The sequence below is a fragment of the Falco cherrug genome, chromosome 12 (assembly GCF_023634085.1).
Source record: "Falco cherrug isolate bFalChe1 chromosome 12, bFalChe1.pri, whole genome shotgun sequence".
NCBI lineage: Eukaryota > Metazoa > Chordata > Aves > Falconiformes > Falconidae > Falco > Falco cherrug.
This window is the reverse complement of record NC_073708.1, coordinates 29,611,966-29,636,721: the sequence shown is the minus strand read 5'-3', so window position 1 is coordinate 29,636,721 and position 24,756 is coordinate 29,611,966. Positions and strand designations below refer to the sequence as shown.

At 39.0% G+C, this 24,756-nt stretch overlaps 1 protein-coding gene across 1 annotated transcript in view; it reads left to right on the top strand.

The window, feature by feature from the left end:
• Positions 1–24,756, top strand: part of USP24 (ubiquitin specific peptidase 24) — a 65,872-nt gene that overhangs the window by 23,984 nt on the left and 17,132 nt on the right. Inside the window, exons 13-50 of the mRNA XM_055724369.1 lie at positions 212–319; positions 792–887; positions 989–1,150; positions 2,371–2,415; positions 2,989–3,096; positions 3,743–3,892; positions 4,536–4,667; positions 5,193–5,304; positions 5,558–5,634; positions 6,530–6,670; positions 6,819–6,872; positions 7,065–7,180; positions 7,865–7,931; positions 8,094–8,204; positions 8,610–8,708; positions 8,790–8,960; positions 9,564–9,649; positions 9,799–9,892; positions 10,137–10,292; positions 12,671–12,768; positions 14,078–14,173; positions 14,329–14,557; positions 15,494–15,653; positions 15,939–16,094; positions 16,665–16,735; positions 17,487–17,647; positions 18,515–18,576; positions 18,932–19,123; positions 19,423–19,540; positions 20,848–20,992; positions 21,403–21,522; positions 21,750–21,875; positions 22,084–22,182; positions 22,392–22,474; positions 22,699–22,840; positions 23,250–23,369; positions 23,766–23,986; positions 24,411–24,535. Coding sequence (XP_055580344.1) covers positions 212–319; positions 792–887; positions 989–1,150; positions 2,371–2,415; positions 2,989–3,096; positions 3,743–3,892; positions 4,536–4,667; positions 5,193–5,304; positions 5,558–5,634; positions 6,530–6,670; positions 6,819–6,872; positions 7,065–7,180; positions 7,865–7,931; positions 8,094–8,204; positions 8,610–8,708; positions 8,790–8,960; positions 9,564–9,649; positions 9,799–9,892; positions 10,137–10,292; positions 12,671–12,768; positions 14,078–14,173; positions 14,329–14,557; positions 15,494–15,653; positions 15,939–16,094; positions 16,665–16,735; positions 17,487–17,647; positions 18,515–18,576; positions 18,932–19,123; positions 19,423–19,540; positions 20,848–20,992; positions 21,403–21,522; positions 21,750–21,875; positions 22,084–22,182; positions 22,392–22,474; positions 22,699–22,840; positions 23,250–23,369; positions 23,766–23,986; positions 24,411–24,535 — 4,609 coding nt within the window. The remainder of the gene's footprint in view (positions 1–211; positions 320–791; positions 888–988; positions 1,151–2,370; positions 2,416–2,988; positions 3,097–3,742; positions 3,893–4,535; positions 4,668–5,192; positions 5,305–5,557; positions 5,635–6,529; positions 6,671–6,818; positions 6,873–7,064; positions 7,181–7,864; positions 7,932–8,093; positions 8,205–8,609; positions 8,709–8,789; positions 8,961–9,563; positions 9,650–9,798; positions 9,893–10,136; positions 10,293–12,670; positions 12,769–14,077; positions 14,174–14,328; positions 14,558–15,493; positions 15,654–15,938; positions 16,095–16,664; positions 16,736–17,486; positions 17,648–18,514; positions 18,577–18,931; positions 19,124–19,422; positions 19,541–20,847; positions 20,993–21,402; positions 21,523–21,749; positions 21,876–22,083; positions 22,183–22,391; positions 22,475–22,698; positions 22,841–23,249; positions 23,370–23,765; positions 23,987–24,410; positions 24,536–24,756) is intronic.

Below are 24,756 nucleotides of genomic sequence, written 5' to 3'. Positions count from 1 at the left end.
CTGCTTTAGAATTACTTCCAAAGACCTTTCTGGTAGTGAAATGAGGAGCTGGGACAGTTACTCTTACCTTGTGTTTCTAACATGTCAAAAGCTGTTATTCTTTCTCATTAGTATGAACAGTAGGATGACGCTTACATGAAGATTTTTTCTTAACTCATTTGGGACAAAGACCTACCCCTTTGTGTTTTTCTTCCTCTTCTCATCTTCTCAGTCAGGACAATCCTCCACTGTGATTGAAAACATACATACCATTATTGCTGCAGCCGCTGTGAAGTTTAGTTCTGATCAGCTCAATCATTTATTTGTTCTAATCCAAAAGGTAAGTTTTCACATCAATTTACGTTCCTTAGGAAGAGATTGTGCATCCAGCCCACCAAAAGGCAAATGCCTTGAATACATTTGTATTTTCTGTATAAATATAAAATTGGCTATAAAAATAACACTTTTAATACTGATTTTATTTTTGTTAACTCAAAAGCCTCTTCTGCTACGGTATTGCTAATTTACTTAGATTTTAAGTATGTTATATAGACAGTGCTAAGGTACTTAAAGTGGCATTTTATTATTATATTTAATCTCTTATGGTTTATATTTGAAATAGTTGGGCAAATCAGTACTGTAACTCCCGGTAACAAAAATAAGGAAGTATGCATGGTGGAAACATGCTTGTTTGTATTTTTATTTTTCCTGCAGTAAAACAATTGTAAATAATATTTTTGTGTACACTTGAGAGTTAAGAGACTGACAGTGCTTGCTGCTTTAATAGTGGATGTTATTTCTTTGCTATACAGAGCTGGGAGACAGAGAGTGATAGAGTGCGACAGAAGCTGTTGAGCCTGATAGGGCGCATTGGTCGAGAAGCACGGGTGGAGACAACGACTGGAAAGGCATGTGAATATTTTCAGGTTTTTGTGTTTATTTATTAAGCATAGGGTTGCTAGTCTCTGTACTTCCTAGGTCCTGACTAGTCTTGCACTTCTTCTTCTAGGTTCTGGAGGTACTTTGGGAGCTGGCTCATCTTCCAACATTACCATGTAGTCTTATTCAGCAGGCTTTGGAGGAACATCTGACAATCCTCAGTGATGCCTATGCAGTGAAAGAGGCAATCAAAAGGAGCTACATCATCAAGTGCATAGAGGATATTAAGAGGGTTGGTTTATTATTTTATCTTTTCCAAAATGAAATGTTATCTAGCCTCGATGTTGCCCTTTCTTTCAAGATGCACAAATTGCGTGTCCCATCTGTAAGTTCTTACCTTGGGGAGTCCTTGAGAGGGGTAGGCTTTGTGTGAGCCAGTTTGTTGACCATGAGACTCATAGTAAGTCTCTTGCCTTTGTTTTAAGCAAATTTTCAGCACAAGGAGTGATCAGTTTATGGGAAACTACCAGGATGGGCCCAAGGTTAGAATTTGCAAATGGAACCACTATAAAGGTATGTCAGTATTTTAACTGTCCCTTTCATGTGAAAGCCTAGATTAGTTTCGAGTTAAGCATGTGTTCTGGCATGACCATTAAGTCTCAAAATGCAAATCAGTATTTAAATCCTAGTAGTTTTGTATTTTAATAAAATACTTAAAACTCTTTTCATCTAACATAAGCCATTCCCGCAGCTGCCTGTGATGTTTCCTGGCAGCAGCAGAGATGTGCATGGCTTAAGACCGCATATATTATATTCTGCACTGTTCACATAGCAGGCAGTTTTTCTTGAGATCTGCAGGAATATTCTGGTCTTTTTTTTTTTCAGTCTGAAATACACTGTAAATTAATGAAAAGCTTACAAGCTTTTTTCTTTATTTCTTTCATGATAAATTAGGTTTTGTCTGTGTTGCAGCATCTGTAGAGGATTTTAGTTGTTTAGGAGACATTGTATGTTCCTTCTTGAGACTGATAACACCTTTTTTGTGCGTGTGTTTGAGAGTATGGATTTCAAACTTTGGGTTCTCGATGTCTGTAAAACTTGCATTTTTTTCTTTTGAATCTTCTCTTGTGCTTTCCTATTCTTGCATTCTTTTTAACGACATTCTGGCAAGGGCCTTGACAGAGGTGCTGCAGTGGGAAACAGTAACAGAAAGCTGTAACTGTAGGCTAGAAGGGATTGGAGTAAACATACATCAGACTTCTAAAAATAGGTCATTTTCTTATTTCCCTTTATTAGGGGAAATGAAGACTTAAACTGGGAGGGAATGTAATATTAAGGCAGCATTCTCAGATAGATGAGGGAGTCTTCAGTAGAGCGCACTCTGTGTTATGGGCAGGTTACTTTAATCTCCGTAAGTGTGTAGGTGGTATTGGTTGTTGTCAGTATTTAAACCAGACATCACTTCCTTGAACAAGCAACCTCAGTACTGGTTTGTGTGGTCAAACTTTACAGAAAATGAAGCCTCCCAGAAAAGTGATGAGCAGTTCTAACAATGAGGTAGGAGGGTTATTCTTTGTAGGATCTCTTCCAAAATGCAGCTTAAGTATCCTTTGCTTCCTATCAGAGGGCTTCTTGCAGCACCAATCAGAAATTTCTTCTCATCTCTTAACCCTCAGTAGTATTTCAGATTCTTTTTTCTATTATTCTTGCTTTAGCAATAAGTAAGATCATTTGAATGGGTTTGTCCTTTTATGCCCTAACAGACCTGCTTCATCTCCCATAATTGAGGAAGGTGGTGGTTATCATCTCTCCCTGGTGCAACTGAGTTCTTTTTGTCTACTTAATTTGCATGTTTTCTAGCAAAGAGGTGGCACTTTGGGCTTAATAATAAGGATAGCAAAATGGCATACGTGCGCGTCAAAGGACTTCTTGCAGAAAGTGAAGAAGGCACCTTGAGTTTGTTTGGAAAGGGACCAGGAAGAAGTAACTGAAGCCTTCAGAGCTAGCAGCTGTCATTTCGCAACAGCGGCATTAATAGAAATTGTTAGTCTTCTAGGAGTCTAAGAGGAAAGTTAATCTGTTGTTGAGCATGTACACATGTGTAATTGTCTTTACCTTTCCTACTACTAGTCGTCCCAGCACAATAATCCTCAGTTTGTGTGGGTGGTGCCAGCACTACGTCAGCTCCATGAAATCACACGTTCATTTATTAAGCAAACTTACCAAAAACAAGACAAGGTAAGAATATATGCTGAGATTATGTTTGAAGCCCTTGTTATGGCTGTGTGGCTCTACTTCTGAAGCTTGAATTTAGAAGCAAGAGAGGGGGGAAAAAATTAAAGAACACTTTGACAAGTACAGTTTAGTGGTGTAGCATAAACAGACTGTTCAAGTAGAGATGCTGTGTTGTGTACAGTTCACTTGTGCGTGCATGTATATATATATAAACCTGTTTGCTGTGTCAGGACTAATTTATTCCCAGCTTTTTGTAGAACAATTAACAAGCACAACTCTGTTAAGAAATGTACTATGGCTGATGTTTAGATCAGCTGCTTTGTAATTGAATTGACTCTTGGAAAACAGACTAAAATACCAGCAAGTCACATGTGTTATACAGTGGCTGACTGAAAGTGTGGGACTTGGTTTGCAATCTGCAGCACGTGTATTTCAGCACATGCTGAAAACACTAATCAGGGGGCTTTGGATGCTTGCAAGGGATACAGCTGACTCTGGTGGGGGGGAACTTCCTTGTGATGAGACACACATGTCTGTAGAAGAGCAAACTGGTGTGTGTGTGCCTGTTCGTGTATTTTCTTCAAAAAAACCCTCTTTCCTCTCTCTCTTTTTTTTTTTTTTTTTTTTCTTTCTTTTTTTTTTCCCCAAGAGCATCATTCAAGATTTAAAGAAAAACTTTGAAATAGTGAAGTTGGTGACAGGAAGCTTGATATCATGCCACCGTTTGGCTGCGTCTGTGGCAGGTCCAGGAGGGCTTGTTGGAGCAACATTAGTGGATGGCCGATACACTTACCGGGAGGTATTGAACCCCAAATTTCTTATTGCCTTAAGTTTTTGAAAACATGGTCTAGCGTATCACTGACCACGTTGTGTAAGATTAGGTGATGTTCTGGTTTTGGAATTCACTAGCATGTATATTGTCTCTGATGAATAATTAATTACACTAGTTTTTATTTATAGTTCTGACACGTATCTATTAGGGCTTGTGGTAGCTTTGTTCCAGTTTCTCCACCAGCTTCTGTTCAGCTACCCTTGTAGAGACTATATCTTTGAATTTGGTATGAAGCTCTTGAAACCTGGAACAGGTCTGTTAGGACATGGCAGCCACACACAGAGATAGCTTGTAACAGTTTATTGCTAAGGTTTTGATAATTTTTTTTCTCGACACTTGTTGTGATTTAATAACTATTGTCAAATAGTATCAGGAAAGTAATAGCAAATCCAAGGGGACTTCAGTGTTCCTTTTTACAAAGGTAATAAAAAAAGTAATGTTTCTGAAGTGAGTTTTATAGCTATTTTATGTAATTTTTAACAATTTCTGTTTTCCAGGCTTTGCAAAGTGAACTATTTGACAACTAAATTTGCAAAAAATAAAAAGAATGCTCAGAGTTCTTGTTCAGAAAGAAAAGTCTTAAGCTTGAGGTTTTGTTTCTTCTTTTCAGTATTTGGAGGCACATCTAAAATTTTTGGCATTTTTTCTGCAAGAAGCCACCCTTTATTTGGGCTGGAATCGTGCCAGGGAGATCTGGGAATGCCTCGTAACTGGCCAAGACGTTTGTGAGTTAGATCGAGAGGTAAGAAAAACTTGAAAAGTTAGTGTCTGTGGTTACAGAGTGAATCTTAATGGATCATAAATAGCACGTATGTGTGTTGAGACGTGAAACATGAGTAGCAAACACAAACTAGTAATGCTTTTATAGGCTTTGTGTAAGTTAACGGAGCCAGTGTTACATGTTTGCTTATGACTAGGATGCTCTTTTAACATCAAATTTGACTGAAGGAAGAACGTAGACCAGGAGACTAGTTGCAGATGTAGGGATGCTGGTTTGAAAAGGGGTATGTGCAATTTTGCAGATTGCTGAATGTCTCTTTTACGAGACAACTTTATTAGGGTGAAAAATGACTATGAAGATTAAGTACCCTAATGCTGCAATACAGCCTGTATAACATGTGAGGTTGTGTGAGGTTACTAGATTAGGTTTTGAATCTTTTGCTGTAGATGAGTTACTGTAGTATCTGACATAGTTTGCCAATGCTATATAAAACTAAAATAATTGCCATGACAATGGAGTAAATATATATCTGCCTTTCATTCACAGATGTGCTTTGAGTGGTTTACAAAAGGACAGCATGATCTAGAGAGTGATGTACAGCAACAGCTCTTCAAAGAGAAAATTCTTAAACTGGAGTCATACGAAATTACTATGAATGGTAAGAAAAAATGGCTTTTGTCAACATACTTGTTGTTGAAATATATAACATAAATTTGCTTCTGAAGCCTTCACATTAATATCTAAACAGTCCTGTAAATAAAGATAATAAAGCAGTCTTTTTCAATCACTTTGAGTTTTTATAGCTGTAGAGGGGAAAGATCATCTCTTGTATTTGTTATCTTCATCTTTCAAAAAAGCTTAGAAACTTAGTCTGACCTGAACAAAAAGTTTGCACCTTTTTTCATTTTCAGGTTTTAGTTTATTCAAGACTTTCTTTGAAAATGTGAACCTGTGCGACCATCGACTAAAGAGGCAAGGAACTCAACTGGTGAGTGTTCTGGCAAGTTTGTTCTTACATACAGCCTGTGGCATTTTGGGGATGGGAGGAGGTGAGACAAGGATTCTTTAGCAGGTGTTTGACATGGTCATGTTTGTATTGATATGCAGATCATTCCTCTAGCATTAACATTGTTAAATTCTGAAGCTAAAACTCCAGAATTATGATAATTAAAATTGAGCAATTGGTAGCTGGAAGCTGGTATGCAGCTTCTAAAACTTTGCAGGAGGAATGAGTAAACTGCTTTAATAATCACGAATTCAAGTGTGCAGTTTTTTTGATTTTCCCTAGAAGGGAAATACTCCTTTCTTTTTGGATTTTCTTTTCCTTTTCTTCTTTACAAAAGATTTAGGCTTATCATATTCAAATTCTAATCTACAATAATTTTTAACTCTGATCCTTCAGTGTTTTTTGTTAAATTAATGGTTATGTCAGGTAGTCTTCCACAGGCATTTTAGATCTTTATCACAGTTACCTTAATTCGAATGCATAATTTTTTGCCAAGTATCATAGCAGGTTTTGTGATGGTTTATTATGTGGTTAGTTACCAAGTTGACCTTTGTGAAACAAATTCCATTCCCAATTAAATTTCTCTGTGCTTTTGATGTTGGTAATTTTTCAGTTGGCTTGGCTGAGAGTGTTCTTTGGAACCTGTTCATCCACCTGTAAACAACTTTATTTTTTTTCTAGTATAAATATACAAATCCACAGCTATTGATTTCACTTTGCACTGTGCCAAAGCTTGGCAGTGCATTGGGAAAGAAATCTTTAAGATTCAGTCAAAAGATGCCCTTCTAGCAGATGGAAGACTATTTTGTTCCTGGGGTTCATCTCGCTGTTGTATAAGAAGTCCAGTTGTGTTTTACTGTTGTTTTTTCTTGCGTAGAGTGTAGAAAAACTGGAATTAATAGGAATGGATTTCATTTGGAAGATTGCAATGGAGTCACCTGATGAAGAAATCGCCAATGAAGCTATTCAGTTGATAATAAATTACAGCTATATTAATCTAACTCCTAGATTGAAAAAGGTAGGCATATATTTTTGTGTGGAAAGTGCTTTGACATTCATAGAGCATTGATCCTCTGCATGTTAAAATGTGTAATTTGTTGGGCTCTGTCAGTTTTGAGTAATTACCATGATTTTGTTGTAAGTTCTGATTCATTTGTACTTTTTAGGATTCAGTATCACTGCACAAGAAATTCATTGCTGATTGTTACACACGATTAGAGGTAAAGGACTAATTTTCTGTTCTTGTACCTACTTGCCTTTTCAGTTTTGTGTCTTAGAATTACAATAATTGACTGCGATAATTCTGTTTAAAGAAAACATTTCTTCCCACAAATATTTCTTGTCCTCTTAGCTCTCCAGGACATACTAATTGTCCACATAAACCAGCTCGTACACTCTGCTTTGTATTCTAGGCAGCCAGCTCTGCGCTCGGTGGTCCAACATTAACACATGCTGTTACAAGAGCTACAAAAATGCTTACAGCAACCGCTATGCCTACAGTAGCAACATCAGTTCAGTCTCCCTACAGGTAGGCCTGCCTTTAAAAGAATAAAGATGACAGTAGACATTTGCTCCCAGCTGCTTCCCACGTGATTTTGAGTGCTAATTAAAATTGTCAGTATTGGTAGTTGTGTATTCTGGTGGTTTCTCAGTGGAATCTTCCAATTACAATGCAATTTGAGTTCCAAAGAGACTTTGAAAAACCTGTGTTTTCAGAGAGAAAAAAAAAAAAAAAAAAGGCCAAAAATACCCCCACAAAAAAACACCACCTAAAAAGAAACCAACACCCCCCTCTGACCCCACCAAAGCCAACCAACCAACCAAAAACCCACAAAAAAAGCCCACAGACTATTACCAGCCTGTTAGTCATGTTATATTTCTGGGGCAGTGGGGTTTATTTGTTTTTATTTTAACTGGGAGAGAAAAGGATGGTTTTTCATCTTCTAGCTTAACATATGCATACCTAAATGCATGTAGCTTAAATATATGAGCACAAGGTGTGACCTTTAGAAACATGAAGCTGCTTCTGAAGCTGGCTACATCTCAAGCAGTATAATGCAAGCTTCTTGGCCTGTTTTCCTAGTTAATTTCAACTGAATTAACTCCAAGTTTAAGGAGTTATATTTGAAAGCAGCTAATTCATGGTAGTTACCCATGGGCGTTGAAAATGAATCTAAGACAAGTTATTCTTGTTTTTGATGTTTATCTCCAGGTCAACTAAACTTGTAATAATTGAGAGGCTGCTGCTGTTGGCAGAGCGTTATGTGATAACAATAGAGGTAAGAGATGTAATTTCTTGCTAGGCAAGGCTAAGAACACAACTTTCAATATTATGAAAAGTTATTTAAACCTATGCAACTCTATTAACTTTGTTATGTGCCGTTACAGGAATGTCTTTGTTTTCAAGGGTGGTATTTACTGTTATCCTTTTCTTCCTGTAGGACCTTTACTCTGTTCCTCGAACTATTCTACCTCATGGTGCCTCTTTCCATGGACATCTTTTAACGCTTAATGTTACATATGAGTCTACCAAAGATACCTTCACCATAGAGGTATGTGTGCACAGGTTATGCCTGTCATGAGGTGTTGATCACATAGATACTCTTGGTTTTTTTAATGCCTGGACTGGACAGAGGAAGCTGGTTTGAAGAGCTTCAGTCAGCTTGCAAACTCTATTTGAAAATGTTAAATATCTGTATAAGGCTACTGTAATGGAAGTGTCTGTAGACTAAATTTATTTTGGTCATCATTCAAGGGTAGGAAAAATAAGTTGTTTGCTTATTGTTGGTGATGGAGCATTTCTACTGCTGTCCTACCCTGTCAGTCTCTTTTGTGGACAATAACTTTACCGCCCTATGCAGAGGCGCAGGAAGACTTTAATGGAAGATTTTTCTTTTGTTCTCTTGGAATTTACTGCTCGAGCAGACTTACTGAATTAGTGTTGTTTAATTTTACAGGCTCATAGCAATGAAACTGTAGGAAGCGTCAGGTGGAAAATAGCAAAGATGTTGAATTCACCTGTGGATAATATACAGATATTTGCCAATGATAGCCTGGTATGTGAACTACAAGGGATTCTGATTCTTTATGACGTTCAGTCTCTTTTCTTCAACTAAACGATAAATATTTTCTTGCAGCTAACTGTAAATAAAGATCAGAAACTACTGCACCAGCTGGGTTTCTCTGATGAACAAGTCCTTACAGTAAAAACATCAGGAAGTGGGACTCCGTCAGGGAGCTCTGCAGATTCCTCAACCAGTTCCAGCAACAGTGGCAGTGTATTTAGCTCATCCTATGCAATGGAACAGGTACAGCATAATAGCCTGAAACCTTCCCTCGGATTTTTCCTGGAGGGGACATAGTTGGGGGATTCACAACTGGGGTTGGAAGAGTTACAGTAAGATGAGACAGAAGCTGTTCACATGTTCAAGTGTCCAGTCTTTACTAGTCTGGTTTTGCTTTCAAATTGCAATTGAAACAAAACATTTAAATACACAATTGCCTTATGCATGCAGCTTGGACTTCAAAATCTGTTTTCTGTGACCTGTTGTAGCCTGCTTGGTGTTTATGAATCTCTACAGTGTCTTTTAAACAAACAAGACCCATATGATTTAATTTTGAGATTATATATTTGTTGGGAGGAGAAGTTTCCAGATTTCCACTATTAATAAAGTTGCAGGGTGAAAATAAACTAAGAAGCATCAGCTAGCATGTTCAGACTGGTCAACCCTAACTAACAGTTGACTTCAAAAATGGATAAAAATGTAAAAATTCAAATCTTGTCTCAGTGTAGAAAGTAGGTTGGGATTTCTACTGGCGTCTGGGTCAGTTGCTTCAGTGAAGAGCTCTTGTAAGTTACTTGCAACAGAGAGGGGGGAAAAAAGACCTTTGTATTTCTGCTTAATTCTCAGGAGAAATCCCTCCCTGGAGTAGTCATGGCTCTCGTGTGTAATGTGTTTGATATGCTTTACCAGCTTGCCAATCTAGAGGAGCCAAGGTAAGCAGACTAAATGGTTATTGAATATTGAAGAAATGCTCGCACTGTCAAGTGTGAACAGCTACTTATTTTGCAGTGTGTAGGCACCCACCGGGCCACAGTGTGGCTGAGCCCTATTTTTGCATAAGTAACTTCTGATAACTTTTCAGAATAACGCTGCGAGTGAGGAAACTTCTGCTCTTGATTCCCACTGACCCAGCTATTCAGGAGGCTCTTGATCAGCTTGATTCCCTAGGAAGAAAGGTATGGATTAAAAAATAACTGATCTTGATGAGCTTAACTTTACTACCAGGATTCTTAAATTCCTTGTCAGATTAAATGAGGGGTTTGAAATTCTACTGCAAATAATGCACGTGTTAAAGATTATTGACTCGTTTCCAGGCAGCTGGAGGTGAGGGGGTTATTACAGGGATTTTAGGAAATGTATTGCCAATTACAACAAAATGCAGTAATCTCAAAATAATTCTTCTGTGACTTTTTCTCCTAGAAAACACTGCTATCAGAATCAAGTTCTCAGTCTTCAAAATCACCGTCGTTGTCTTCAAAGCACCAACATCAGCCCAGTGCTAGTTCAATATTAGAAAGTCTTTTCAGGTCTTTTGCTCCAGGCATGTCGACCTTCAGAGTGCTCTACAATTTAGAGGTAAGAAAACAAATCACTTTTTACTTGTGCTTCTGAGCACTAAGGTTTAAGTGGTTCTAAATTTCTTGGGTAGGGTCATTACGGAAAATGCAAATGTCATGTCATAGTCTACTTTTGTGTATGTGATAAATTTTACACAGAATGAAAGGGGTTAAAAGTTCCCCTTTAGAGACTTTACTGTGAAGTCAGGTCCCTCTTTTTGTGATTTGCAAGGTGGAAGTAGTATTCTGAAGTAAGTCAAGAGGAGCAAAGAAACATAAAAGTCATTACTGTTTAGGTAAAATTCCAGCTTGAATCTCCAGAAACTCTGAATATGTGATTTTTAGTGTGTGTGTTTGTGTGTGTGTGTGTATATACACACACACACAGCTCTTAAAAATGAATGGGCGCTGTTGTTCAGTTTGATTGGGTTTGCTTAATTCAATTTGAAGGAAAAAGAATGCTAACTTCCCTTCTGTATAAGTCTACTATATTCTGTCTGTAGAGGCTAAGGAGGAATATTTTTGAAAAGCATTCAGCTGTGAAGAACTTTTACTATCCAGATGTGCAGGCCTTTTACGCAGCAGCTTCTGGCCTGTTTAGCTGTGTATGTGAAGTGAGTGGAACACACACATGTTTTTTTTTAACCTCTAAGTATTGTCATGAGTAAGTTCTTCAGCCAAACACTGGATTGGACCCTGGAAAAAGGTTCTTTCCAAGCATTCAGTGCATGGATTTTAAAGAGTTTAAGGGAGTTTAGCTGGTGTTGTTGTTAAGGCACTAATCTGCATGCTCTTGGAGGCTGGACAGTTTCTCATTCTGCTTGAGGGCCCCCCACTGTGTATAACGTCCCATGACAAGTATGGTTTGAACAACCTGAAGTTGGAGGACCGGTTGGCAGCAGATTCAAAAGCAGTGGACAAAGTTGTTCTCTTTCATTCCTGGTGTGTGCCAAGATCACTGTAGGAATTTTCTTGTAGTTGCTTTCCTTTGGGTTTCTGCAGTCTGATGTTAGCTCTTTATCTTCCTATACTGTTGTCATACTGCAGCGTTAGGATTCCCCCCTTTTCTGTACAGCTGGAATGAAAGGTATTTGATGATAGCTTTGAATTGTGTTGACAAGTTCTACAACCGAAAGCAAATGGTTTAGCATATCACAGCAAGGGTATCTTGTTGAACTGGCAGGTTATATTACAGCATGACGAGACAGTTATCTGCTGCTTCCATGCCAGAGAAAATAATAAAAGCAAGTAATAAATTGCTTGCTTTTCTGGCAAGGGATGAGAAGCAGTAAATTGGATTAGATGTGTAGATTATATGAGTGGACTTGTTCCTCAAATCCAGTCAAGCCAATTGTAAGATGACTTCAGTCAAGAAAAGGATGATGTACTTTTCTCTCTCTCTCTCTTTTTTTTTTTTTTTAATCTTTTATCCCCTCCACTGGTGATCTGTTGGAAATATGGCAACCAGTCTGAACTGCTCTCTGAAAAAAGATGCATAGGAAATTTGCAGAGCATATCAAAGAGATGAAAATTAAACGTTGCAGGTGTTCAGGGTTATATCATGCAGTGTTGCGATAAGATTTCATGCCTGGAACTCTGTAAACCATTGTTCTGACCTGTGAACCTGGAACAGATGTGCTTTGTTTTCCCACGTGCAGCTGTCTGTACATGCTGAAGAGACTTTTCAAGAACATAAATAACTTCTGGAGGTTTTCTGAGGTTTTGGGAGGAGCTGGGTTTTTTTTGTTTGTTTGGGTGTTGTTTTGGGTGTTCTTCATGTAAAATGAAGTGAAATTGATGATAAACTGACATGAGATCTGACCACAGACTTCCTTTTGGCCATGTTTCTGAGCGTAATTGCATCCTGTGCAGTTTAGTGCTGATTTGCAACAGGAGGAACGATACAGTGGTGATGTTCATAAGGCCTGCAGAATTACCTGGACCATCTTTTACAAAAAAAACCCCAAACAATAATGGCAATATGGTTATGTTTCAGAAGGCATGAATCAATAAGCCAGCCATCTGTAGGGTGTTCTGTGGCATACTGTCAATTGAAAATCTGGAAAGGGGAATGATTTGGGCTCTCAAGGAGCACCAACTGAGCCTGAAAACAACATTGCATGTGCTAGAGTTTGTACTTTATCCTTCCCCTTAACAAGTAACTGCAATGAAAAAAAAAATGCCCTTTGATACAGAATAAGTATCTGTCATAGCCATAGTTGTCCTGAATATTTTTAATGCAATTTCTCTTTACTGCCTACAGCTTTGCATAAGTGTACTGGTAATTGCTTCATTTGTATTGGATCTTTTTTCTGTTTTGCTTTTAACCTTTAGCAGATAAAGAATACTAAGGGGAGTGTGTGTATGCATGCTTGTTTATTTATTTATTTATCTTAGGTACTGAGCTCCAAGCTGATGCCAACTGCAGATGATGAAATGGCAAGAAACTGTGCCAAGTCTTTCTGTGAAAACTTCCTCAGAGCAGGAGGTTTGAGGTTAGATGTCAATCTTGACTCAATATATTTAACGTTTCATTTAGTTAGCAGTTCTGTGTAGTTTCTGATTTCCACACTGTAGCACACTAGCACACCTATCAGCTTCCTTTTCAGAGAAAAAACATCCACCCAAAGCTGTGTGTTCATTTTCCAGTGTCTGAAAAGCTACTGTAGCTACCTGTCGTGGTTTAACCTCAGCTGGTAATGAAGTACCACCTAGCTGCTCACTCGCTCCCCCCTCACACAGAGGGATGAGGAGGAGAATTGGAAAGGGTTGAACTCAAGGGTTGAGATAAGAACAATTTAATAGTTGAAATAAAAAAAAATGAAAGAGCAGTAATAATGATGACAATAACAGTTACAATGAAAAGGGGAAGGGAGAGAATAACACCCAGAGGGAGAGGAAGAAAGGAACATGTGGTACACAATGCAACTGCTCACCACTCGCTGACGATGCCAAGCCAGTCCCTGAGCAACCATCTGCCCACCCCAGCCAACCCCAGGTATATATACCAGGCGTGCCGTCCCATGGTATGGAATAGCTCTTTGGCTAGTTTGGGTCAGCTGGCCTGGCTGTGTCCCTTCCCAATTCCTTCTGCCCCTCCAGCCTTTTTGCTAGCAAGGCCTGAGGAACTGAAAAGTCTCACATCAAAGCCAAAACACAGCACTGTACTAGCTCCTAAGAAGGTAATTAACTCCATCCCAGCTGAAACCAGGACACTACCATAGTACTGTAACAGAGTACTTGTTAAACCCCAAAATAGTTAGGCACAGATAAGATGTGTAGAGTAGCTTTTACTAAGGTAGCTGATGCTTGAACAGTTAGCATTTAAGTGTTTCAGTTCAAATTTGCAAGTGTATGCATTACACGATGTCCTGCACAGATACCAATGGATATTTTAAGCAGTCAAAGCATAGATCGTGCAGCGGGAACCATATTAAATTTTACAGTTTCCAAAATTCAGACCCTTCAGGTACGAGTTGAGGCACAGTGTGAGTGGTTCGGAAGACCTGGCAATACTGCTTGTGCTGTGTCAGATTTACCAAGTACGTGTTGCTCTTAAAAATTCTGTCCACAGCCACCTCGCCCCATAGACCTTGAAGCATTTTCCAACAGGAACAGAAGAAAGCTTCCATCTGTAGATGTAGGAGGGGAAAACGGGGATGTTAGTCTCCAAAGATGCCAGTTTAGCAGTTTTAACTGACACTCTGCTGGCTGAATAGGAGGAGGGGAGGACAGAAATAAATTAATTGCATCTCTCTCCTAATGTAAAGCATTTTCAAACAGTCTTATTGATTTGTTTTTAAGCTTGGTGGTGAATGTGATGCAGAGAGATTCCATCCCATCAGAAGTAGACTATGAAACAAGACAGGGAGTCTATTCCATCTGCCTACAACTTGCAAGGTATGTAATTGCCTTTCATTAGAGAAAGTGCTGCTTTCCTTGCTTTTAGAGTGTGGTTTGTAGTATTTCAGATTAATTGGTACTTCGAGTTATGTTTCATTCACTTGCTGTGAACTTTCAAATATAAGCCTGATATTTTTGCTCTGTGAATGTAGGTTCTTGCTTGTTGGCCAGACAATGCCTACCTTACTGGATGAGGATTTCATTAAAGATGGGGTAGAAGCATTGTCTTCGCGCCCCTTCCGTAATGTCAGCCGGCAAGCAAGTAGGCAGATGTCCATTTGTGGAACACCTGAGAAGTCATCCTACCGACAGCTCTCTGTATCTGATAGATCCTCCATTAGGGTAGAAGAAATCATACCAGCAGCAAGAGTTGCCATACAAGTAAGGAAGCATTTGATGATTTGTGGTGATGTAGTGGTGACGTCTCCAGTGACAGCTGTATAACTCCTGGGTTTTTAATCAAAAGTCTTTTTATACAGGTTCTTGCCCAAGCTCCATTTAAAAGCCTCTGAAGATCCTGACCATCAGTCTTCCCAACTTTGATCTGAATTTTAACATAGTCTCAAAAATTATTTTGGCAGTACAGAGGGAAGCAGTACCCCAAAAGCGCTTACCAGAAATAGCTCTACACAGAAATCTTACTTGAAATTTATTGTCAGTCACACTTAACTCTAAGATCTTACTCTTGTTAATTTTCTGGGAATAGAAAGAACGTTCCTGCTTGAACTTGTGGCTTATAGTCTGTATTTCTTTGAATTAGAAATCTTGGGCAAGTTTTTTGTTTCAAGTAACTCATTAAAAATTAAATTTGCTTGATAGTACCCTGGGAAGAAAGGACATTTTTGTTTTCAATACTTTAAGAGAATGCTATTTTTCCCCTTTATAGGTATGTCAGTGTAACGAATCTGAGACTGGGTATTTACTAAAACAATCTAATCGACAAGAACTCAACCCATTGGAAAGTTGAGTCCACTTGAAAGAAAATTCATGGTTAATCTAACATGTATGCTGTGTTAGGTTCTTGGGCAGTGGATCGATGGATCCAAATGGATCAATACGATTGAAATCGGTGTGCTTAAGTCCAGATAGGCAAAAAGGGTGTCTATCTTAGTGGAGAATTTCCTATTAAGGGAGCAACACTGATCTGTTCTTGGGAACAGACAGACTCTTGTATCCTTGAGCCTGCTTAGAGAAGAGAGGGGAGAACAAATCCAAACGTCAGTTTGACGCGATCCTGAAGATAAATTCCTCTTATCCCTATGATTAACAAAGGCTGTTAAATATCACAGAAGTAACTGCTGGTTTTTGTTCCTTCAGACTATGGAGGTGAATGATTTCACTTCCACAGTGGCTTGCTTTATGCGACTCTCTTGGGCTGCTGCTGCAGGACGACTGGACCTCGTGGGAAGTAGTCAGCCGATAAAAGAGAGCAACAGTTTATTTCCTGCTGGGATTCGAAACAGACTTAGCAGCTCAGGTAGGTTAACTATGTCTCTAAACCAGTCTAAAGAAAGCGTTTGTTTTATTCTTAATTGAACGCTTTGAAGCTTGAAGCTAAATTCATTGGAGTTGGGCTCAGTGAACCTCTTGGGTCTCTTCCAGCTCAGCACATTATATGATTGCATTACACAAATCTGAGCAAAATGCTGTAATCCATATGGCATTTGAAGAAGTTTTTTTTTGAATTGCAGAGAGCTGACCAGAAGCTGAAAACATCTGAAAAATATAATGGATTACAGCACTTGTTCATTTCTTAATGCAGGAAGTAATTGCAGTTCAGGAAGTGAAGGAGAGCCGACTGCGCTGCATGCTGGTATCTGTGTCAGACAGCAGTCCGTATCCACCAAAGATGCTCTGATTGCTGGAGAAGCCTTGTCTCTCTTAGTAACCTGCCTTCAGCTACGCAGTCAGCAACTAGGTATGAAATAGAATTGGATTACTCACTATTTGGAATATAAGTAAGGTGGGGGAAGGCTTTTGGAGGCACACAAGTACAAAAAATCACAAGAAACTTGTAGCGCTGTCAGATGAGACAGGTAAAATTAAAACCACAAAATTTCGCTAAAAATTGAGGCGGGGGGCGGGGTGGGGGTGTGTGTGGCATGAAACAAGGCATGTAGTGGTGTGCCTTGGTGAAACGTTTTGGGAAAGCTGACTTCCTACCAGTATATTAAATATTTGCACTGGCTTTGAAGTAGGTAATTCTGTAAGTGCTGCTGTTTGCATAGCAAGTGTTTAGTACTTGAACCTTTGTGTACAGGGTGTGTAAACATTGGTGATGGTGGTGGAAGGCGAAGAAAAATGCTGTTACAACGTGATGCCAGTCTCTGGGGAGAAGAGGAGATGGGAAATACACAGATAGCCGCTACCACTTTTCAGCATTGATAGGGGGATGTCCTCTAGGTCCTATGATATTTTAGTGCAAGACTGTAACTGATTGATTTTAAATTATTTTTTTAAAAAATAGCCTGGTACTCTTCTGTTCTAGGATCTTTTTACAATTTGCCTTGTGTTGCTGATTTCATCATTGACATACTACTTGGATCACCAAGTGCTGAGGTGAGGGTGTTTCTCTGTAAACTTCTTAAATGTTGTGTTTCTGAAATGTGTACACTATGATCATTTGATACGGTCTGAAGGTAAAAATTATTCATTACAAATATTCCCCCAAGTTTTTGTATTTGAACAAATAACCTTTGTATAATTGTTAGTAATGCCAGTTTCTAGTGATGCGTTGATAGAAAATGCTGAAGTATTACATTCTTTAGGGTCGTTTAATCCATGAGGCACGTAGGACACTGCTGTGGCTAGTCTAAAGAAAATACTGTCATTTTGGTGAGACACATCCTGTAAAAATGTACTTTAGGGAAAGTTCCAAATAACTTTAATCTCGAAAGATCTAGGTAAGATTTAATGGACTCTTCTGAACTTGAAGATCAGAACGCTCCTAAAATTCATTCTTTCTGATTTAAGATTATTCTGGATATTCTAAAATCTAGAGATTTTCAAGTCACATTTACTTCATTTCATCGCATCTCATATATTTTACATTAAGTCATTGCATCTTTTCTTCCTTATCTGAATTTATAATCTCTGTTTAATAAAGCATCAGAGCTTTTAGCTCAGGGATGAAAGTGGATTGCTAAATCCCTATAAATAGAGAAAACCTAGCTGGTGGGTGCAGAGCTCATGGTCTGGTTTACACAAGCTTTTCAATGTCTTTATTTTCTGTCAGATTTCTAGCAAAACAGAAATGTATTTTTTTGCAACCTTTGAGCAATTGCTAATGTTTGACAAATGACGCTTTCAGATTCGTCGTGTTGCCTGTGACCAGTTGTACACCCTTAGTCAGACAGACACATCAGCCCACCCAGATGTACAAAAGCCCAACCAGTTTCTCCTGACTGTTGTTCTTCATGCCCAGCTGCCTCTTTGGTCACCAACCAGCATCATGAGAGGAATCAACCAGAGGTAAGTCAGATGTGTGTGTGTTGAGGAAGCAAATCTGTCACATTTTTGGAGTAGTGCTGTGGAAGCTCTGAGGCACAAGGGTTTAGGACTTTGCAAGTCTGTCAAAAGTAGACCATCCCTGTCACGCCCCCGATGATTTTGGAAATATGTAAACTGAAGGGAAATAAAGCTGAGTTCTCAAGGTACAACTCTTCCTCTGTGAACTCTTACAGTTCACCTTAATTGACTTCCCATTTGGGAGGCAAGAATTGCTAAGTAGACCTGCTCTTTCTAGGATGTGGTCATGGTAGTCAGTTCCTGGCTGGAATCCTGCATGAGACATAGAGGCAATGGGATGTATGACAGTAACGTTGAATTTACTTGATAGCATTGCATAGATCCAGATCAGAAACCAATGCTAAAGGCTCCAGCCTTGTCAGTAGTGTCTGGACCCATGGCTTCACCTGATTTCTTGTTGCTTGTGTTGCCCATTACACCTATAAAGACTGTTAGGTGTCAGTCCTGTTAACTTGTCCTTAACTGGCCAAAGGTTGTTGAATTTGACAGTAACTTTAAGGAGCAATTTCTAGAGGAATCTAAATAGAGGAGTAACTGAGAAGTTAAAACACATAGTTTTATTGTTGGTTGACAATTGACTGAAATCGTTATGAGGTGAAGGAAGAAGGCAGGATTAAATGTCATTCATAACATTCAGAAGTAGCTGTGGGGAAGGAATTTGTTTTAAAACTTGCAGTGAGTACATGCAGAAGGATACCTGGATAGCTACTTTGCATTAGATGGACAGAGCACACAGGCCTTAAAGGCAACAGCTTAGAAAGAAGTTTCTGATTTTAAATTAAACCTTTCTTCTGTTTGTACCTGTTTCAGACTTTTATCCCAGTGTACAGAGTATTTTGACCTGAGATGTCAGTTATTGGATGACCTCACATGTAAGTATGTACAGGCACACATGTCATTCTGATTGCAGCTTCCAAGCATGTCTTCCTTCCATAGACAAGATGTAGGATTGCCTTCACAGAGGGGTTACCACACCATGAACTCGATGTGACCTGCCAGTGTGCTGGCTGTCCTGTGTTAATGCCTGGCATGGACTGTTCTTGGCGTTGAGTAACAGCAAGGCAGCTCACTCCTTTTGGAAAGGGAACTGAGTTCCTTTGTGGAAGGTATACTTTGTACACATTGCGGGAGAAACTAGACTACTACCAAACTTTTCGAAATTCTTTGTATTTATAGTCTATATTGATAGAGCTGTTCATTTTTCTGGGTTTTCTTTTTCTCTTGCAGCATCGGAAATGGAACAGCTAAACATAAGCCCAGCTGCCATGTTAGAAGATGAGATCACCTGGCTAGATAATTTTGAACCCAACCGTACAGCTGAGTGTGAGACCAGTGAAGCTGATAACATCCTGTTAGCAGGACACTTGAGGCTTATCAAAACTCTCCTTTCACTTTGTGGGGCAGAGAAGGAAATGGTTGGTAAGTGTTCCTTTTTACTCAAAAATGGCTAGACTAGTGTGAATTCTTCATAGCAGTAACAGAGGACTTGATCAGTAGACAGTATGTACGAAGACATAATCCATGTGTAGAAGTGATACAGAGCTATAAGGAGTAATTTTGGCAGTATGTTTGTTGTACCTTTGACATGTGATGAAATATTTGGATGTGGGTTTTGTTGATATGGTGCTATGAAGTGATTTTGCTGTTATGGAACACCTTTTGATGTTTGCAGTGATAATGTAAGTATTTAACAGTAGATGTGGATTACTGTGTTACAGGTTCATCTTTGATTAAGCCATTGCTGGATGATTTCCTCTTCCGAGCATCCAGGATTATTCTGAATAGCCATTCTCCAGCAGGCAGTGCTGCAATCAGTCAGCAAGACTTTCATCCAAAGTAAAAATTGTGGTTTTTTGTTTATGTTCTCATGAATGCAAATGTCACACTGGGACTACAGTTACTAGGCTTTAATACCAATGTTGGCGCATTTCTCCAGTTCTCTACATTTCCTACATAAGTGCCCAAATAGCGTTTTTCTAAGTTTTTGTGTGACCCAGAATCTTTGCTTTTCTGTACTTCCAAAGTCTGTGCTTTGTTAGATCACTGATGAACTGCAAGCACAACTGAGTGCTGGCTTCACGAGTCCAAAGAGTACTCCTTTAGCTCTTCATTGCTTGGGAAGTTGGCTAAATGGCTGAAGTTGGAGCATGACCAGGAAGTGAACTTTCCAAGCCCCTTGTAAATGAGAATTGCAAAAGTTCTGCTGCTATTTTTCCCCCTTCAAAAGAACTGTTTTGTAAAAAGCTAATGCTGAGCCAGTCTCCTTGTACCTGAGAGAGTTGATAATAGCACAGAATATATCAAATGGGGGGGAAAAGGAGTGGGCTTTCTCTTTTGTGTCACGCCTGCCTTCTGTTGCCTTTACAATATCTGAAGGGGTGGATAAATTAGCTTATGTGGAGTTCTGTGCTGCTGTAGCTGGATTGCTTACATCACACTGACCTGTTGGTGTTAAGAGCTGGATCAGTCATATCTGCACTGCCTTTCCACAAGCCCTGAAGAAGGTTCCAGTGGAGCATTTAGCAATGCCTGAACTGAATGGGACTTGCTACACCTTCGTGTTTTGCTCCAGCTTTGCTCTACTGCAGTTCAAGCATGCTCTTTTGTTTGCTTAAAGTAAATAAAGCCTTTTCTTTGGCCTTTAGAAGAAAAGGCTGGTGTGTTTGATCCACTGAAAAGAGCTAAGTAGGAGTGTTCTGTACCGGTCTAGCCCAGCTTAGGTCTAAGGTCATCTCTTGTAGCAAGTATGTTATCTCTTTCAAAACTTTTCTCCCTGTAAATAAGTCATTGTGTCTCCATCAGTGTTACAGTGATAGAGACTATCTGTCTGATTGTCCTCAGCCATACAACCAATTCTGTCTCTCCTTTTTAGGGCACCTACTCTTCCTTGCTACTGAATATTAAAAACTGTCTCCATGTCAGTAAGGGAGGCTTATTTTAAAGGAGTGTTCCTGATGCTGCTTTTTCTGATTTGATTCTTCCCCGTTCTCCTTCCCCAAGAAAATAAAAATAGCACTCTGCAGTCTCTCAGGAATGTTCCTTTTGCACGTTAATTGTCACTTGTTCCAAGTAATATGGCTTTATGGAATTAGAAATAATTGAGTCATCCACAAAATAGATCTTGAATGTGATTTTCTTTTCAGGTGCAGTACAGCCGATAGCCGATTAGCTGCTTATGAAGTGTTAGTAATGCTGGCTGATAGCTCACCTTCCAATCTCCAGCTTATTACAAAAGAGCTGCTTTCTATGCATCACCAGTGTGACCCTGCACTTACCAAGGAGTTTGATGTAAGCAAAAACCCTTTTTTTATTCGCATGAGTGTGGTTTGGAGTACTGTGTGTGATCTACTTAATGGCTCCATTCATGGAATTTCCAAGGTCTTCAATTTAAAAGACAAAAAGCTGATAAGAGTAAATGCAGACCCATTAGATGTTCCTCAAAGCAAATACTCCACTTTGTCAGTTATTATCTGGATAAGAAAGAATTATTTCCTAAATATCACCTATTTTATTTAGATACATGTCTAAATGACCAAATACAGCACTGTTACGATCTTTCAGAATTTATATTCCTAGGTTTTCATTAAATTGCTCTGAACAGCTTATATAAAGGTGATTATGAAAACTATGGTATGTTGTTGGAGTCTTATGCTTTTTATAACTTACTGGGACAAAAAAAAATGTGTTTTTCATTCTAGTATCTTCCACCAGTGGATAGTCGCTCCGTTTCAGGATTTGTGGGACTGAAGAACGGTGGTGCTACTTGTTACATGAATGCCGTCTTCCAGCAACTATATATGCAGCCTGGTCTCCCAGAGGTAATTGGTTCAACGTCCAGTAAAGTCTGTCACCTGAACTGCAAGTTCATCTCAGCAGCATTTGTAAATTAATTGTTTTAAAAAAAAACAAACACAAACCCAACAACCGTATACATGTGTGTGTGCATAAATACATAATTTATAAGTCGCTGTGCTGTGTGTCATAACAACTTACAGAAGTAATTTTGCCAAGAACCAATTTAATACGGTTATTTGTTTCCTTCCAGGCCTTGCTTTCCATTGATGATGATACAGACAATCCAGATGACAACGTGTTCTATCAAGTTCAGTCTCTTTTTGGTCATTTGATGGAAAGCAAGCTACAGTATTATGTACCTGAGAACTTCTGGAAGGTATTAGATCTTTTTGTTTAGAATATGTTGCGTTCCTCCTTAACAAGTAATCACTTATTCAGCCTTTTCTCATTGCAGAATTTCTAGAGATAAAGTTCTACTTCAGAAAATAAAAACATGTAAAAATAACACACTTTTTTTAAAAAAAATCACTATCTTTAGGTATATGGAACAACCACCTTTTTATATATTTTTATACTTTATACAGATTTTCAAGATGTGGAATAAGGAACTTTATGTTAGAGAGCAACAGGATGCTTATGAGTTCTTCACCAGTCTTATAGATCAAATGGATGAATACCTCAAGGTAAAAACCTCAGGGATTTCTTCCCTTGGTTATATGCATCTCCTTGGTACCTTTTCTCTCTTTCTCCTTTGTTCTTCAGAAAAAAAGGCAGAGAGCCATTCAACATATTTTATAATCTATATAGCGTTCAGAAGTTTAAAATCCCTATTGTTTTCTTAGTCTTTTGCTCTGTAATATATCCACCTGATGTCTAAATGTATCTTCAACAGAAAATAGGAAGAGACCAAATATTTAAGAATACTTTTCAAGGAATCTTCTCTGATCAGAAGATCTGCAAGGACTGTCCTCACAGGTAATGTTGAATTTAGTGCGTCAGTTACCAAGTTATGTGCTCCCATTACTGTTAAAATATGTAGGTCAAAATAGCACAAGGTAGAGACGTGCCTTTGTGAGCCTCACAGCTATGGATAGCTATGGGGCAAATGCAGTATTCTTTCCTGTGCATACATCCTGTTAGTGCAAGTTGGGTAGGTGCTGCTCCATCAATGCCTTGACTATTTTTCTGCTTGAATTTAGGTATGAGCGCGAGGAAGCCTTCATGGCTCTCAACCTAGGTGTGACATCATGTCAAAGTCTGGAAATATCATTGGATCAGTTTGTTAGAGGCGAAGTGCTGGAAGGAAGCAATGCATACTACTGTGAAAAGTGCAAAGAAAAGGTATGGGTTCTTGAAGATTCAGCTACAGCTTGGTATTTTCTTAAGCGCTACATGGTCATAGAAGCCATACTTAGATACTGCTTACTCTTTCTATTCTGAAGATTTAATCAAAAGGTTAAATCCATGTAGATAGCATTCTTTATTCCCTGAAACTCATATTGTAGACTGCGTATTTAGAGGGGATGGCAGGATGGTAAAATGTTGTTACGTACCAGCCCATGGCATAAACTGTGTAATACCTGTAATAATGCCCTGTCTGTATGTATTATAGTCATCCTGTGGTTGTCCTGCCTCCCGTGGCTGTATTGTGCCTCAGTTCGAGGTGGCTGGCATTGTGCATCTGTAGAAGAATACTACAGAATGCTTGAGGTATATAGGTAGAGGTGATACTCTTTTTTTCCTTTTTAAGAGAACTACAGTGAAGCGCACATGCATTAAGGTCTTGCCTAGCCTGCTGGTGATTCACCTGATGAGATTTGGCTTTGATTGGGAGAGCGGACGTTCTATTAAATATGATGAACAAATAAGGGTAAGAAAACTTTTCTGTGGCACCCTCCCCCCTGCTTCTTCATGGTGTGGATTCCCACTCTTCATATTCATTCTTCCTTCTTTTCTCCATGTTTTGATGCAGTGGTTTTGATTATGTGGTAAACTTACCACATGATGATGCTACAGAAAATAAGTATTTTTCCTTAGAGTTTTTCTTGTCTGCAACATTCTCAGGGTCCTTTCAGAAAGCAAGAACAAAAACCCCCATAAAGACAGTTTATTTAACTTCTGCGTCATAAGGATAAAAAGTTGAAGTTCCATCATATTTTTCTTTGGTGTTCCCAATGTGGGAAGTATTAATACAATTCTCATAAAATTACCCTAAACACGTACACAATATAACCTCTCAGTTAATCTGAAATATCTCTTCAAACAGTTTCCCTGGATGCTGAACATGGAGCCTTACACCGTGTCAGGGATGGCTCGCCAGGACTCTTCCTCAGAAGTGGGGGACAATGGTAGAAATGCAGATCAAGGAGGCGGAGGCTCCCCAAGGAAGAAAGTTGCCCCTACGGAAAACTATGAGCTTGTTGGTGTGATTGTTCACAGTGGCCAGGCACATGCAGGGCACTACTACTCCTTTATAAAGGACAGGAGGTAATGGCCAAGAAGATTTGCATGGGGGATTGAGAGCAGTCTACAGACTGCTTGTTTTGGGAAGGTATGGTGAGCCATGCAGAGCTCTGTTGGAAGCACTCTTCCCTTTCTTAACACCCGACGTGAGTGTTAAGACAGTAACACAATAATATGGGACACCACATTATAAGTGTCTCAGCAATTCTTACATACCTTGTATTCTAGTTTGAGGGCTTCCTATGATGCTTAGTTGCACTTGATGTGCTTCTCATTTTTATCAAGCTTATTTTTTTAAAATGTAACTTTGAACTAAGCTTTCTATTTACTGTCAAAACAAGTACGAGTTCAGGGTTGTCATTTCTAGGATATTCAGGGTGGTTTGGTTTCTCACTCGACAATCCAGTAACTTTGTTTCTCTTGTGTTTCTCTTCTGCTTTGATCACAGGGGATGTGGAAAAGGAAAGTGGTATAAATTTAATGACACTGTTGTTGAAGAATTTGATCTAACTGATGAAACCTTGGAATATGAATGTTTTGGTGGAGAGTATAGACCTAAAGTCTATGATCAATGTAAGCAGAAGTACAGACTGATTTTCAGTAGCTTTATATTTCACACTGCTTCTCATTAGAGGTAGAGTTCGGTCCGTTATGTCTACTCCGAGTTACTTGGTCTGTCTACTAATCCTTCTGAAGCAGGTTTTTCCTAAAGTCATCTGTTTACTGAAGGACATAACAGCTTATATACAGCCTAGTATTAGCTGAACCATATTCACTTTGTAGACTTAGTAGCA